Source organism: Phoenix dactylifera, chromosome 8 (assembly GCF_051530095.1).
Source record: "Phoenix dactylifera cultivar Ajwa chromosome 8, Ajwa_hap1_PhDact_Kaust_v1.1, whole genome shotgun sequence".
NCBI classification, from domain to species: Eukaryota; Viridiplantae; Streptophyta; class Magnoliopsida; order Arecales; family Arecaceae; genus Phoenix; species Phoenix dactylifera.
Window position 1 is genome coordinate 18,070,716 of NC_143197.1, and position 16,672 is coordinate 18,087,387.

General features: G+C 39.9%; 1 protein-coding gene across 1 annotated transcript; it reads left to right on the forward strand.

Annotated features, from left to right (window-relative positions):
* The first annotated feature begins 1,015 nt into the window (after positions 1–1,015).
* LOC103696363 (small ribosomal subunit protein uS11z-like) lies at positions 1,016–16,352 on the forward strand. Its single transcript, XM_008777959.5, has 6 exons — positions 1,016–1,148; positions 14,421–14,540; positions 14,620–14,665; positions 14,875–14,960; positions 15,239–15,368; positions 16,116–16,352. Exons 1-6 carry the CDS (start codon positions 1,146–1,148, stop codon positions 16,181–16,183), a joined length of 453 nt encoding a protein of 150 aa, XP_008776181.3. The 5' UTR covers positions 1,016–1,145; the 3' UTR covers positions 16,184–16,352.
* The last annotated feature ends 320 nt before the right edge of the window (positions 16,353–16,672 follow it).

Here is a 16,672-nt window from a genome sequence, read left to right on the forward strand (position 1 = left end):
CCCCTTACAAAGCAGAATCAATATCAAATGGAGGCTCAACCTACTATAGAGTACAGTAAGATAGTCCTTTTCTTTTCAATTTGGTGCCCATCAATGGATCAATAATTTTTCTAAATCAATACCAGCCATTAAGTAACAAGATTTTTCTTCAAACAGAATTTTGGCTTTATAATTTAGTTCCTCAAAATTTAAACAATACTACTTTGACTATGCCTTTGATAGAGTGCGACCAAAAAATAAGGTGTCATCAATTGTTTGATCTTAAAACATCCAACAAGCAAACAATTTGTATGGTTATTGCGCTCATCAGTGAGGCTTCAAATGGGTCGGGTTGACTCGTGACCCGACCCGACCTGTTTTGGAGAACCCGTGGGGCCGTGTCAGTTATTACAATTGGACCCATTCCATTTTCTGGATCGGGTCTGAGTTTACTGAATTCAGACTCGACCCAACCCATTTGAAATTTGGATAATTTTGGATTTTCAATTCTACGACCCAACTCGACTTGATCCAAATCTATAAAATTATTTGAGCTCGCGGGCTACAGCCCGCAGGGTGCAAACACAAGTCCTGAAGCTATGGATGGGTTGATCCGAATCGGATCCGAACCGAATCCAAATTTTTTGGATTGGGTTCGGATTATATATGGACATGACCCGACCCGAATGACCCATTGAATCAAAAATTGTAGTGGTCGGAGTTACTCATCATCCGATCTAATCCAACCCATTTGCGCCCGTACTCACCAGCGTAAAATTAGCACCCATATCTCTACATCAGCCAAATTTTTAATGCTTTCATGCAAACAATGTATCTTGACCAATATATTAATATTGTGTTTACTAATATTTGGCATTAATCAGTTAGATCTATATCCTACATATCACATTAGTGGCTGTCAAAATCTGCCAAAGCAACCGGTCTAAGATTTCCCAGGGTAGGCCCAAACCGGCAAGGGCAAAACCGGTATTCGGCTTCCCCGGTCCCATAAACCCTAGCTTCCCCCTCCCACATGTATAAACTGCCCGTCTTCTCCGCCTCCTCCCCTCCTCTCTTTCTTGGGTTTCTGCGGCCAAAATCCGGGAGCTGCGAGGCAACCTCGAAACCCCAGAACCCGATCTAATCACTATTTCTGCGATCCAATTATGGTAATCTGCTCTCATTATCCAATCTATAATCTATCTGTATTTGTCCTTTTTTTTTTTTAATTTTTGTTTGATTTTGTTATATTCGATTTGTTTTCTTTCAAGTTTAGTGTATTCACTCTATTTTTCGACAAAAATTCACCATAAGAAACAAGCTTTCCGATTGTTGTGATGTTAATTCGGATGAAACATCAGTTTGAGTAGATTCGTAGCTTAGCAGATCACTCTATCTTCATGATTTGGTCCTTCGTAAGAATTATGAATGGGGACATTCTGATAGGGGTTAATATTGGTTTGTTAGTGTTGAGTGTTTTTTTCACTGGGTTTGCTAGACTTTTATCTGTGTAACTTAAGGTTTTCATTGTTGTGTAATATATAGTTGTTTATTTGGTTCCCAGCCGAAATAAACGATTTATTGCTTGAACTAAGACGGATGTAGTTCAAATCTTCGATCTTGTACAACAGTTTGTGTTGATGGTACTTTTTGAGATATATGACTGTAAAGTTTGGTAGTTACCACTATATTGGATTTTAATAGCTAACCAGACAGACCACTTCAAGATATGAAGACTGTCTGCTCTTGGTAGCCACTCGTATAGCAATTGATGTAAAATTTAACAGAGGAATGGTTGGGATCAATTGCATGATTTTGCTTCATCCCTTCATGTAGATAAAGAGACTAGTCAATGTTGTGTCTGTTTTCTCTGCAAGATATGGTATGTAAATTATCAATCATGGACAGTGTATGCATGATTTTTAGTTGTCTGGCCCAGAAGTATCCAAGTTATAGCATCAACATGTTTTAAATTTTTCTCTTTTTCCTTATATTTTCATTTGTTGTTGCAAGTGTTTCTTATGAACAGGGCAATGGGATGTAGTTGTGTCATCAAGCTAATTTCTTGTAAATTACTAGTAATCTGATACTTGGTCACTGTATGGTGCGCAAGTTTGATCTCCTGTCTAGAACACATATTAAATATCCAATGCATCTGCAAATTAAAGAGAATTTTCATGGTTTGTTGAGTTTTGCAGAAGCAACTTGATGGCTGCAAAGCGGGAATTTTGATTAAAATGTGATTGTGTCAAGAAGATGTGGACTATTTCTTACTCAAGAATGTGTTAACTTGCTTTAGTGAGTTAACTCATTAAGCCTGTGACAATGATGCTAGATTTTGATGGCCTTGATTTTGATCATCAACATTCTGTCACTTTGATGACCATTGGATTTGTTTACTTGGTGATGAGATAATATTATATCATAAAAAGGTTGGGACAATATTGATTGGTATTTTGGTTCGCCATTATGGATATTTAAGTCTTGTGGAAGTATTTACTTGTGTCGAATTTCAGATGTCTTGTAACAGCCCTCAAGCTGTTGCAAATAACTCAGTATGTGTTGCTCGCCCTCTCTTGTGAGAACGTTTGTAGCATGCAAGGTTTAGAGAAAAATGGGGAGAATTATGGACTCTTATCTAAGCTTGATTTGTCATCACATCTTGAAGGAATTTGGGCTGGTTCCTTGGTCGTTCTTATTCCCCTCCTGACTAATCGTTAGATAGATTTTGTATAGACTGAAAAAAGGTTAGACTTTAAATCTGTCTCGGTCTATTAGAGAACTATCTCTCCAGGGATTGTGAAAGATGTTCCACTAGAAATATTCTTGTTATTGCTTCGACTCATATTCCCCAAAAAGTGGCATCATGGCTAGTTCTGTCTATAGATGGAGATTTGATTACACATATATAAATTGGCTGTAGGTGTCATGGGATGAGAGTCATAGGATTTAGAGTAAAAATATTGGGCTTATTTTACAGGGTAGTGATAATGTTGTGCGGTTGTTCTGTTAAGTATAATAAAGTGTCAGCTTTGACATGAGATTTTTTTTGTAAGCTTTGCATAGGCCATAAATTAATGCAGCATCCTTCATAAGCATATTCATAAGACAAAATCTAAATGCCAAATACTAAGCATTAAAACCATCTGTATTGTTTTGGCCATGTGTGTCAAGAATCACTAATTTTTATTTTTGCTAAAACACCTTTATTTCAAATAAGAGATATTCTCTTAATAGTTCCAAACACATCTATAGCTATTCAGTTGGGCTCTGTATTGAATTCCTTCTGACATACCAAAGTGGTAGATATTATCCCATTACTTTGTGTTCTATTTGCAGAGCATTGTCCTTGTACATGTATTGAATTGTCCTTCATTGGCCCTCTACCCATTTTTTGTTCTCATATTTTTTCATAGAAGTAGGCATTAGACTAGTGTTCCATTGTTGCAATGAAATATGCTATTCTTTTATTCGAATTCTCAAACCAGAAGTTATGATTTCACATTCGTGAATTTATGGGTATGAATGAACAAAATATTTCCTAGTTTAACGGAACTGGAATTTTCTACTTGTTAAATCTTGTATTTGATGAAGTATGATCAGTCATTTTGACATTACAATCTCTTTTGGTCTTCATAGTTTTTCTAATTTAGGAACCCGTCTAATGAGAAACATGAATTGTAAATATGTGTTTTCCTCAAGAAATTCATGAGATTTTTTTTCGAGTAGCATCTTGAAAGTTAGCCTTCACTATTGCTAATCTTTCTTTCATGATCATAAGCATTGTAATCTTCTTAGTCATAGGGATGTCAACGGGATGGATTCGGTGCAATTAGTGAAAAAATAGAAAACGAACCTGAAATCCACCACTGCTTCCCGAAATTGAAACTGAACCCAAACGGTTTTTGAAATAAAAAAATCATAGTGACCACCGAAAAAACTGTGAAAACGAAACCGAAAAACCGAAAACCGTTTAACTTTTTTTAATTTCTAAATTTTCACATATAAATAACTAAATTAAAGATATCATTCATAATTTTCATAATATAATTCATACGAACTCATCTAATAAATATATCCAAAAATAATAACACGACCGTCCAACAAATTGAATAATTCAAAAATAATAATACAACCATTCATCAAACACGATAATCCAAATTACAAGCAAGGCCAACTACATTAAAGAAAATATAATGTTAAATTTTTTAATACAAGTGAATTTTAGGGAACAATCCAATGTTTCATTTGGGCCTTCACCAATCCATGAACATATTATGCCTAAGAAAAGGGGAAAAAACACAAGAAAAACAAGCTCAATTAATAAGAAAATTTAATTTACAACTATTTATTGAAAGTCTACAGTTTTATTAATATCAAGAAAGGTTCTATAGATTACCTCGTCAACATAAGAGTCATCTTTAGATGATAATAGGATGTGGTAGTAGAAGAATCTACAATTAAACATATAATGAGACAACTACATTAGATATTAGCATATCAACAACTATTCAACTAAATTAAAAGACATTTAATAGAAATTACCTTTTTGATAAAAATTTGCCCAAAACCAATCACGAGTACACATCAATGCCTCTAGAGTAGTTGGATGAAGTCTTCTTCAATGTGGACTCACAAACCTACCACCAATGCTAAATGCAGATTTTGAGGCAACTGTAGAGACAGGAATAGCAAGAACATCTCTAGCTATCATCATCAAAGTAGGATAGTTGAGCCTATTACTTTTCCACCAAACGAATATATCAAAGTCATTTGTTCTTGGCAAGGTATCCTCCTCCAAATAATGATCTAACTCAGACTTCACAGCCCACTAGTTGCAGACTTCATCATTTTGATCATGTACTGATCATAAATGACAGCAAAATTCTTCCTGTCACTGACACTACCACTAGTAACCTCCGAAATAGAAGATGAGCTGTGGCTAGACTCATCTTAAGTACCAACTTCCTTCTCACGCCTACTTCTATCTTGGTACTCATTGAGTAAATCATAACAAAATTGGTGAATCATAGCATAACATAATTGGTGAATCCTATCAACTTCATCATTGACTTCATTTCCATAAATTGTTGCAAAATAACACTCCAACAATGTCAACTCGTATCTCAAATCTAAAACAGTTGCCACTGCCATGATCCCATGAATCACGTTTCCAATACTTATCAATTTTTTCCAACATCTTTTTTGCCATGGATCTAACCACTTCATTTGAATCTACAGACCAATCATACAAGGCCAATCTCATGTCACAAACCTTTTCAAAAAAAGATTAGCAATGGGATATTGAGTGCTAGAAAAAATCTCAGTCACACTGTAAAACAACTCTAGCCTTTCATACATGTCTGCAACTAAATTCCAATATTCCTCTGTAGGCAAACACATGTATAAGGGCTCATGTAGTCTTAAGCGAGAGAAGACATCCATACAAATCAATAAAATTGAAGCATTAAGAAAGTAGAGTTCCACCATGTCTTATAATCAAGTACCAACTTTTTAGTACTTGAAATTTGCAGCTGGCAAGCTGCTTCTTCAAATTTTTCCTCTCTTTTTGATGTTGCTTTCAAATGGAACACTATCTTGAATCCACTCGAGACCAGCTCCAATCACTTCTAAATCATCCTTAAAAATCAAATTTAGAATATTCACACAATAGCACATATGAACGAAACACCCATGCACCATAAGCAATCTCCTATCAGGTTTATCCAATAGGTTATCTACAATAGCATCATTACAAGTGCAATTGTCCACTGTTAATATGGAGGGCCTTTTATCAAGATCCCATATCAATGAAAGTATTCATCAATACATTAGAAAGTGAATATGCAGTGTGTGGATAAGGTACATATGCAAACCTAAAACCAAAAATAATGTACCTGAATAAATAAGAATATATAAAGTATATTACTAATAATATGTAAAGTAGAAAGAAATATACCTTAGAACTGGACTTTGCAATATCCAAGAATCATCAACAAAATGAGCTGTGATAGCCATAAAGCCTCTCTTTTGATTTTGAGCCATCCACATCAGCAGTGATAGCGATTCTACTCCGATTTGCCTTCAGCAAATTCATTATCTTTTCCTTGTCATGATCATAAACTTTCAAAATATCACTCCAAACTGTATTTCTACAGACCGTCTTACAAGGCAGTTGGAGGAAAGCTGAATATCTCCTAAAACCAATATGCTCCACCATAGAAATTGGATACTCATGCATAATGATCAAGGTAGCAAACTTCCTCCTTGACACCTGATCAAAAGTAAAAGTTGACAACCTTTACTTTATCCTCTCCGGTTTGTTCAAACTTCAACTATTTTTGATTAAGCACAACCTTTACATATTGGACAATTCTTAAAAGGCTGATGCAAATGGCTAGTTCCATTTTTTCTTTCCCCTCCAATGTGTTTACCACAATAATTGCAAACAGCCTTCATAACTTCATGATGTAGCACGATATTCAAAATAGAACTAACCCGCGGAATCCACCAACGGGGTGTTGGAATCTACCAACAAAGACAATATAAGAGAAGATTTCTTTCATTCAACAACCAAAATGTTAACAAGCCCTACTAGCCTTTATATAGGCAAAAAGGTAAGAGCAAATCTCCAAAATATCCCTACAGAGGAAAAGACCCAAATACCTAACAAATAAGCTCTCTCACTCACAATCCATCACCCAGCCAAAGTGTCACCAGGTGGGATGTCTTCTTGCGTTTGCGACTATACACGTGCCTGATCGAAGATTTAGGGCTGGTGTCCGCACCAACTCTTCCGGGGTGGGAGAAACTCAGACCTTATCAAGTAGGACAGTGGGTGGCTCTGGTGGTGCTCCAAAATATCTGGTGGTGTCTGCACCAACTTTTTTCGGATGGAAAAAAGTCGACCTCGACGAAAGCGGCTCGGTGTAGCCCCAGTAGTACTCCAACAAATCCGGATCGATCTGCTGTAGCTCCTTGCGCGGGATCCAAGTATAGTCGGATTTTGGTCGTCCTCGCCAACGAACCAAGAAGCATTGAATGCTTCCATCACTGGATAAAATGATTTGCTCGTCTAAAATGGCATCAATGAGTTCTTTTTGTGCTGGTGGGAGAGGCAAAGAAAGTGAGGATGGTATGGAACCAGGAATAGAAGAATCATTGGGCTCAAGAGAGAGCTCAGCGAAAGGGTCATCAAGGATGGATGGTGGACCCTTGAAAGTAACTAGATTTTCAATATTAATAGTAGAGCTGATACCAAAATTAGATGGAAGATCAATAACATAGGCTTCGTGCTAATCCGATGCAATATCCTAAATGACCTAGCACTACAAGCTTGCAGTTTCATATTGGTTCCATGCGAAAATCGCTCAGGCTGAATACGTACTATAACATAATCCCTAGCTTGAAAGTCCTTAGCATGGGAATCAGCTTGCAATTTGTATTGAGCATTACTTGCATGAATGCGCTTCTGGATTTTCTGATGCAACTCATGAATGTGTTGGACAAATGCATGTACAAACTCAGGAATCCTAACATGGGGTGACAAGGGTAAAATACCTGAAGGTTTTCTAACTTTGTAAATATGCACTACCTCACATGGATGCATGCCTAGGAACCTGTTAACTGAATTATGGGAATGAACTTCTTGGATAACTAGAGCGGACACCAAAGAGTCATTGAACTCTTTCCGCTCAAATTCAACGGGACACAGGATCTGGACTACACTCATGGTGGACCAATCAGACCCTCTCTTTAAAGGCACAAATGGTATAGGTGTAGTGCGGATGCATCCTAGGGTATCAGGTCCTTCACACGCTTCTTCATCAATGTCCTGAATGTCATCGATGTTTGGTTCATAGACTTGTTCCTCTAAGTCATCTATGTCACCACCCTGCTCTTGCTGAGCAATGACGAAAGATTTGTTAGGGCATTAGGAGGCAACGTGACCAAAATTTTGGCATTTGTAGCACTTAATTTTAGAATGTGGTTTGGGAGGCTCACCAAGGATTTTCTTATCTTTAGTGTCTCGGCTTGGGACAGGAGCGGTAGACGGGGTTTTAGTGGCAGAGGACCTTACAGAAGGTTTGGACCCCGAAGAATGAGGACTAGTGGGAGTGCCCTGATTGTCAGAGCGCCTTACAAATATGGAATTGGAGACATGCACATAGTTTTGCACGAATGTATATGTCTGGTCTAAAGTGGACATCTCTCGGAGGACGAGTTCTTTTCTAAGTTTGTCATTAAGACCTCGACAAAATCGACTCAGGACCATCCTCTCATCCTCAAGCACATTACATCGCATCATGTAATCATCAAATATGGCAATGTAGTCAGTAGCTGATCAGGTGCATTGTCGTAAGTTATTCCATCGGTCAAGGAGATCATCTTGGTAGCTAATAGGCAAGTATTTTTTCTTTAGTTTTTCTTTTATTTCTATCCAGTCAATTATTGTCGGTTGACGTCTCCTTACTAGAAGTTGTTCGGTGTTTTGCCAAAAGAGCTTAGCTCGACCAATGAGTTTCATTCTGGCAAACCAGACCTTTTCGTCAGACAAATTATACCACTCAAAGAAATGGTCCATTTCGTGCAACCAGTCTGAGAAGACCTTTGGGTCAAAACGATCATTAAAGGTGGGGGCTTTAACCCGAATGCCTTTCATCACATCTTCAACATGGTCACGAGGCCCTCTGGGTTCTACGTTGTATCGATAACCCCTATTGACATTAGGAAAAGGACCTTGTCCTCTAAGACGAGGGTAGGCTTGATAGCGGCCTGAGAAAGGGCTAGTGTCAAATTGGCCCCTTCGGATCGACCCTAGATGGTCTAGTGTTTCATCCTCAACTTCTGGGCCTTCCAAATGAGAGGCACTACCTTCTTTGGATCCCATAATCCTCTGAAGGGAAGCCTCCGCTGAGTCGAGTCGGGCGCAGGCCTGGGTGGTCAAATCTTGGACAGCCTTCCTTAGGGCGTCGATGCGGACATCCATGGTAGATTGGATTTCGAAATGCGGGGTGACACGACCACTATAAAGGTCCATGTGATGAATGAACTCAAATATGTACTATCCTACTAAGTGAGGATAATATTCGCTCCGAGGCAAACCTATTGCATGCAATGAATTCTAAATTTCGGTGTGTATGCTCAATACAGCTCAGAACTATTCTCTAGCAGAGGAATATTTCAAACTAGGAACCAGTAAGTGACGCAAGCTAGCAAGTCACTGCAGTCAAGTAGTACAAGTGTCCAGTGGCTTGTCGGATGGCATGGGGCCTCGTAGGTCTTCCAACGAGGGTTTAGCTCTACAATTAATAATAAAGAGGGCTACTACTCGGGGTTTTTTTGTGTGTGGGTGTTTCGTGGAGGTGCGTGAGGCATGTTTTTTGGATTTTTGGGGTAAACCACCAAGCACAAAACAACTATTAAATGCCAAATTTAAACAAGCAAACGAAACTTTCAGAGGAGAACAAACCTAGCCCGGTGGAGGGCGACGACCAAAATGCGGTGAGTCGACTCGTCAGAGCTTGGGGACCTGCTTTCAGCAACTTGTGGGTTGGACCAAAAGAGTTCGGTTGCTTTGATGTGGACTTTAGGGGTTGCGGCTCAGGCCTAATGGGTCCACAGACACAAAGGGGAGAGGGGAGTGTGTGAGCTGAGGTTGCTGGGCCCGGAGGCCTGCGGCCCAATGAAAAGGGGGGGGGGGAGGGCTTCTTCAGCCATAGCTCTCTCAGCTTAGGCTTTTAGAGGAAGGAGAGAGAGTAGACCGGCGGCGGAAAAATTGAAGAGGTGGTGCGGGGGAGAACACAGTTGTGGCGGGGAGAAAAAATGGTGGAGGGGCGAAGTGGTGGAGAGGGGGGAGTGCAAGTAGGGCCGTGGGGTGGGGAGGCGGGGCCGCGGCGAAGGGAGACGGGGCCACGGCGGAGGGCGGGGAGGAGAAGGTAAGGCTCGAGGGAAGGAAAGGGAAAAGATGTGAGCTTTTTCGAAGCGGGGAGGACGGAGACCGAGATGGATTCTCAAAAACAGGAGGAGGACGACGACGACCGTCGGAGAGCTGACCTGAGAATGGCCGGAGGCGGCGGCGGTGAAGGAGGTGCTGGCGGCGGGAGAAGGAAAGGGCTCGGGAGCAGGAGAAGAAGAAACACAGTGGCACGCGCGGGACTTACGGGTCACGTGCGGCCACCTCTTTTTTTTCTGGTCACATGCGAATCACGTGTTTTTTTTTGTGCTGACGGATTCGGGCTAAAAGAGGAGGGTAATAGGTCGGAACTTACCCGTTAGGTTTTCTTTGCCTCCTTTGCGAAGAGGGATTGAGAGGGGGAAGGAGGCGGCGGCGGCTTCCACGGCGACGATGCGAAGACCTCGGCCTGCGGCGACGACACGAAGACCTCGGTCGGGCTCGTCAACAAAGACGACGAAGGCTAGAAATCCGGCGGGCACGGCTCTGCGGCTCGATCGCAGCTTCCCGGCGGCAAAACCTCCTAGATCCGGGCGACGGCGGTGCTCGGGGGTGGGCCGCTCCTCGGATCTGGTCGAAGCCGGCCCGGACAAGGCCCCCGTCCTCAGATCCGGCCGACGGCAGGCAGTAATGATCGCGGACGACGGCGTTGCCGTTGGCGAGCGGCGGCAACGTCGTTGGGGTCAGCTCCGGCGACGACAGAGGCCGCACGCCATGGCGAAGGTGGTGCGCGGTGGTGATGGTAGGCGGGGGAAGCGATGAAGGGGTCCTCTGTACTTGCTCGGGATGAAACGGAAAGCAAAGACAATGACGAAAACGAAGAAAGAAGGGAAGAAATGTTGCCTTTTTTGTGTGCAGTGAGCTTCGACACGATCCGACGTCCGTGGTTCAATTACTTCGGCGAAAATCTCGTGAGGCAAATGACTACGAGGGATCGGGGGTGGTCTGTACATCAACTAGACCTCAAAGCTTTGGCAATAGAGGCAAAGCCAACCTAGCTCTGATACCAAAGTTGATGCAGCACAATATTCAAAATAGAACTAACCTGCAGAATTCACCAACAAAGACAATATAAGAAAAAAAATTTTCATTCAACAACCAAAATGTTAACAAGCCCTACTAGCCTTTATATAGGCAACATGGCAAGAGCAAATCTCCAAAATACTTTTACAGGGGAAAAGACCCAAATACCCAACAAATAAGCTCTCTCACTCACAATCCATCACCCAACCAAAGTGTCACTGGGTGGTGGGCTGCTCTCCTGCGTCTACGACTATACACGTGCCTAATCGAAGATCTAGGGCCGGTGTCCGCACCAACTCTCCCGGGGTGGGAGAAACCCGACCCCGTTGAGTGGGATAGTGGGCAGCTCTGGTAGTACTCCAAAAGATCTGGTGGTGTCCGCACCACTTCACCAACTTTCTTCTTCAAAAAGTGATTCCACACCACAAAAGTTGATTTCTTTTTTGAAGTTTCATTAGTTTCTTCTTCAGAATTGCTACACATCGGAGAGGTGGCATGGAAGGTTGTGAGCTTTGGTTGTTGGTTGGTTGACTAGCCATATCAACCTACAAGAATATGAAAATTCACCTTCTATAAGTTCAACTCATAAGCATCCATAAATTGCACTAGCATCCTTCTCACAGTAATGTCTTTAGCAGTTCTTAGAATCAAACGAACTATCACTTCAAAAAAGCACAAGGCAATCACCAAAACATAGAAGAAAGGACAATATCCATGTGCCTTTTCCCCCACATTGGACTCTCTTATCAACAACACGAATGACAAACGTAAAGAAACAACAAAGGATAACAACACAGAAGCAATGGAACTGTCCACCAAACAACTACAATGCAATAACCTCCAACCACAACTTTCCTCTCAGATACACTGGCGGAATCACTAAATGCTGAATTACAACCACACCACTTTTAAACCAACGCCAAAGTATATCACAGTAGTTCAACTGTTGAAGCCCAAGACAAAACTTCATGCACCTGGCAAATAGCCCAGAACAATGCACACTGACCCAAAATAAACAAAAGAAAGATTCCACCAACTAAAACAACTTGTTAACCATTTTTTTTTTCAGGTAAGTGGAGGCAAAGGAGGCCAAACCTCCATTAGCCACCAAATTTTATTGATAAAGAGAATATTTACTCCATAAGTTTACAGAAGGGCATAAGAATATACAAGGATATAGAATCAGTTCTAAGAGCAGATGAAAAAAAGAGGTAGAAAAGAAAGATCATAGCAAGAAGGAGAATAAATGCAGGATGGATCGCACCCGGATGTTTGAGATCTCTATGCAGCCCGCATATTGGAAAATCTGCATATTGATATTTTTAGTGTGGGGTCATGGGAGATGCACTGGTGTAGAAGATAGGTACTTTTTTGGAGATTTTTTTTTGAGAGAGTGAACGGGTAAAGATTTTAGATCCCTAAATCATTGGTCGCAACTCGCAACTCTAACCAACTTTGCCAACTCAATCAGTTGACATCTTCATGGAGAAGCCAATTTTAATACACATTTACGACTGAAACAATGTTAAGCTCTACTCCTAATAGATCAAGTGGCGAAAGATCAAGTGCCATTTTTTCAGTTTGAAGAGTTGTGGTCATATCATCCGAAATCCAACCCAAAAAAACCTAGAAGGAGGAAAACAAGAGTAAACCGAAAAAGGATAGAAAGATCAAACCTTTGCTTCCAATGGGCTTGTGGTTTTCCTTTTTTGAGAGGATGGACTGGGGAGATGCAATCTTAACGTGAAGAAGAGTTTTTCCTTCTTTGAGAGGTGGAGATGGAGTGAGGACTGGCTGGGGAGCGGTGATCTTAATGCGAAGAACTGAAGAAGTGGATTTTCTTTTTTTGAGAGGCAGAGTGGGATTAGGGAGCCAGGCCATGATCTTCACATGAAGAAGAACCAAAGTTGAAGGGAGGAAAAAGACCTACCGTACTTCGTTGAGCGGTCCAAATTTGTCATTAAGTGGAATAGGGGATGGTCCGGATTATTACATGGAGTTTCTAATTTGAATTTGTACTGTCGGGTATTTTCGGTTTCTGGTTCGATTCGGATTCGGTTTCGGGTCGGGTTCGGGTCAGGGAATTCACCAAAATCAAAACCGAACGGTTTTTAATTTTTATCACCGAAACCATCCCTATTTAATTTTGGTTAAAATTACACAATTCAGTTCGGGGATGGGTAAAATATTTGATTATCCATCACTGTTGACATCCCTACTTATTCTTCTTTTTTTCTCTTTTTGGGCTAGGCATGTTTATAAGATAAAATATGTTAATTGTTAATGTCATCATAGCAATTATGTATTCAGTACATATAATATAATATATTGACCTTCAGCACTTTCCTTGCCTTAGCTTTTGATCAAAGTTGTTTTGTTAGTAGTTCTCTTGTATAAAACCAATGGTCCAATGATTCTTATTATTGTGCATTTTCATCTGAATGATCTGTGTGACTCAAATTAGATGGTATCATGACACTGGTCTATGAAGGCCAATTGTGCTTGTACAATGACACTGCATTTTGTTAGGATTTTTGAGATGACCTATAAAATTTTCCTACTTATATGTCATTCTATCTTAAATGTGATTGCCATTATGGACAACATCTCGAGTTTGAAGTCTTTGAACCTCATCAAGTTCTCTTTCTGGACAACTTAAAAGTATAATGAGTAAGTTTTATGTATGGTTCATAAAAAATCAATCCCATATTCCAAACTAGGTGAATTTTTAGTAGACTTATGATTGGATTTGAAAGATTTTGGGCGCCTATCTGTCTGACTATACCTGATTGATCGGTCTAGAGTTTGGATTGGATCTGGATGGCATCTAGCTCTGGGGGGCATGGTGACATCCCTGTTAATAATTACTAATTAATAATCTTCATCTAACTATAAGTTCTTACTATCAATGCACAACAATGAAAGCATGGCCATGGTACTTTCACAAATAGGTTTAATGACCCTCATATTTTTTATTTTTTTAAAAAGGAAACTAGGGGGATATTTATTTCTATATTTTGAGCATTTCTTAGATGGGAACTCTTAGTTCTTAGATTGGGTTTCTAAAGATTTCCTAAACCCATAAATAAGATCCTCTTTTGCTTGTATTGGAACTCTACAAAGTTTATTCATTAAAAAGTCTGATTACAAAACATAATACAGTTCCAAAAGAAGATTCTGGTCATGAAGCTTCTCCCATTAAAATAGTAATGCTTAACTAATCTTGTACGTGTCTTTATGCAATCTGTTGGTAGATTTTCTTGTCCTTATCTGATGCTTAGCAGGGTGCTCCATATTTAATACTTTCCTTCTTATTTGTTCAATAGGTCTTCTTGCTCTAGAACTGGTTCCCTCGTGAACATTGATTTGCCTCAATGGATTGACTTGAAGAGCATTGCTATAGTGAATGTTTTCTTTGTTAACTTATTGTGATTATAATTATGTTGATGATGCCTGGTTACAGTCGAGGAGGAAGACCAGGGAGCCTAAAGAGGAAAATGTCACATTGGGGCCTAATGTACGAGAAGGAGAGCATGTTTATGGGGTTGCCCATATTTTTGCATCATTTAATGACACTTTTATCGTAAGTGGCACTTGTCTTGGTTGACCTGTTTTCCACTTTATTTATGTGGTATGCTGACATGTTCGGATGTTGGTCGCAGCATGTCACTGATTTATCTGGAAGGGAAACCATTGTCCGGATTACTGGTAGGAAACATCTTATGTCGCATAATCGATTGACCATATTAGACTTATGCCTTGAACACAAAGCAGTGAAAGATTCATGTTTTTAAGAACTTATGTCATTTATTTCTTTCTGTATTTCTCGTACTAGGTGTAATTTTTTATGCGACTTATGTTCAGTCTGAGTTACTATGAAATATTATTTGATGATTATCACTATTTTAATCCATTAGGTGGTATGAAAGTCAAAGCTGATCGTGATGAGTCATCTCCATATGCTGCAATGCTTGCAAGTCAAGATGTTACTCAGCGATGCAAGGTATGCACAGTATGCTTGTCTGATTATATGGATCTGAACATTCCCGTGCTGGTTGGAAGCTTCCTTGCTTGAACTGCTATTATTACACAACTTTCTATTTGATCACCCTCCAGAGTCTTGTAGAATCTGGAGGAATTGATATTCACCATTCAGCTTATCTCTTGTTATTTGCTCTGGCTAGCATCATTTATTATGCCTCATGTACTGATTTATTCCTTCTTCTCTCATTTGTATCTTTCATTATTAATTTTGGTAAATTGGATATTTTTCCTCCATAGGAGCTTGGCATTACTGCCTTACATATAAAGCTCCGTGCAACAGGAGGGAACAAGACCAAGACACCCGGTCCTGGTGCTCAATCTGCTCTCAGGGCCCTTGCTCGATCAGGAATGAAAATTGGACGCATTGGTAATCTTTCTGTTTTTAAATGTATAGATGACTTAGTGCCATTTAAGTCTCCAAATTCATTTTCAGCTGGACCTAACCTGATTGTTTTTTCCTGTGGGTCATTGCTTTTTTGGTGGTTCTTTGAGCATAGTTTCCATTACTGATACAGTAGTCTCTTATCTGAACACAACAACTGGGGAAGATGTGAGAAGCTAGAGGGAGATGATCGGGTAACAGCATTTAGATGTATTCACAAGCATGGGGATGTAATCAAGGATCAAATTATGACAATTCATGTGATTCCCTGCATTGGTCATACATTTTGCACCATTTTTTTCTGATATATATATATATATATATATATATATATATATATATATATATATATATATATATGCTCACTAGATGTGCATGCATTTGCCCGTAAATGTATATTGCACATCTTTTTTTTATTTTCCCCTTCTGCCTGCATGTCCCCATTGCCTGTTAGGGGTATGATTTTTAGGAGAGAATATATAATGCAACAACACTGATATGCTGCTCTGATAGAAAATATGTGGCTTGTTTAATTGTTGTTGTTGTGTTTCTCCTATCGATGACATTTTTATAAATGAACAATATCATTTTGTCCTTGTGGTCCTTTAAAATTTGTGAGGACTGCAAACTGAATTCGTAGATATCTTTCAAAGTTCTGAACTATTTTTTGTTCTGCTGGCACAGTAACATTTTCGACAATAATTCAAACATTTATTCTTTTGATTGTTCCAGAGGATGTGACTCCAGTCCCTACGGACAGTACCCGCAGAAAGGGTGGAAGAAGAGGAAGGAGGCTGTAGTTCCCTTTTCATTTTCCTCAATGCTTGTGGTTCTCTGGGATAGCTGCTATGTTTGAGCGATATTTTGCAGTTTTGGTCACTTTCTATGATTATATTGCCTAATTGGTAGAGACTGTAATTTCTTTATGAAGTTTATGAATTAATTCTCTTTTGGCACTGTTGTTTCTTAGATACTGCTTGGTTCTTGTGTACTTGAACTTAGTGCTTGCCAGAGTATGATGACATTCCCCAGATTTTGTTGCGCTAACAGCAAATGTCATTGAGAAGGAAAAAAAAAAGGCACCCCAAGGTAAAATGTGCTTTGAATCCACTAGTAAAGAATATGTGCAATGCACTTGTTAGATGGACAGCAGAGTTTGGGTGGTGTGTGTCCGGTGATTACCCCCCCTGTTTTCGTTTTCCTTTCGTCACATTTTTATGCTATATCTCTGAAATTTTGAGATGGGAATCCAAGCAGGACTGTTCCCATGGTGGACGGGTTGCACTCCT

Bases quoted from the DNA above. Each gene is read 5' to 3' on its own strand.
- LOC103696363 (XM_008777959.5), top strand. The intron at 14,541-14,619 runs GTAAGTGGCACT...TGTTGGTCGCAG, and splicing joins CATTTAATGACACTTTTATC to CATGTCACTGATTTATCTGG. The intron at 14,961-15,238 runs GTATGCACAGTA...TTTCCTCCATAG, and splicing joins ATGTTACTCAGCGATGCAAG to GAGCTTGGCATTACTGCCTT.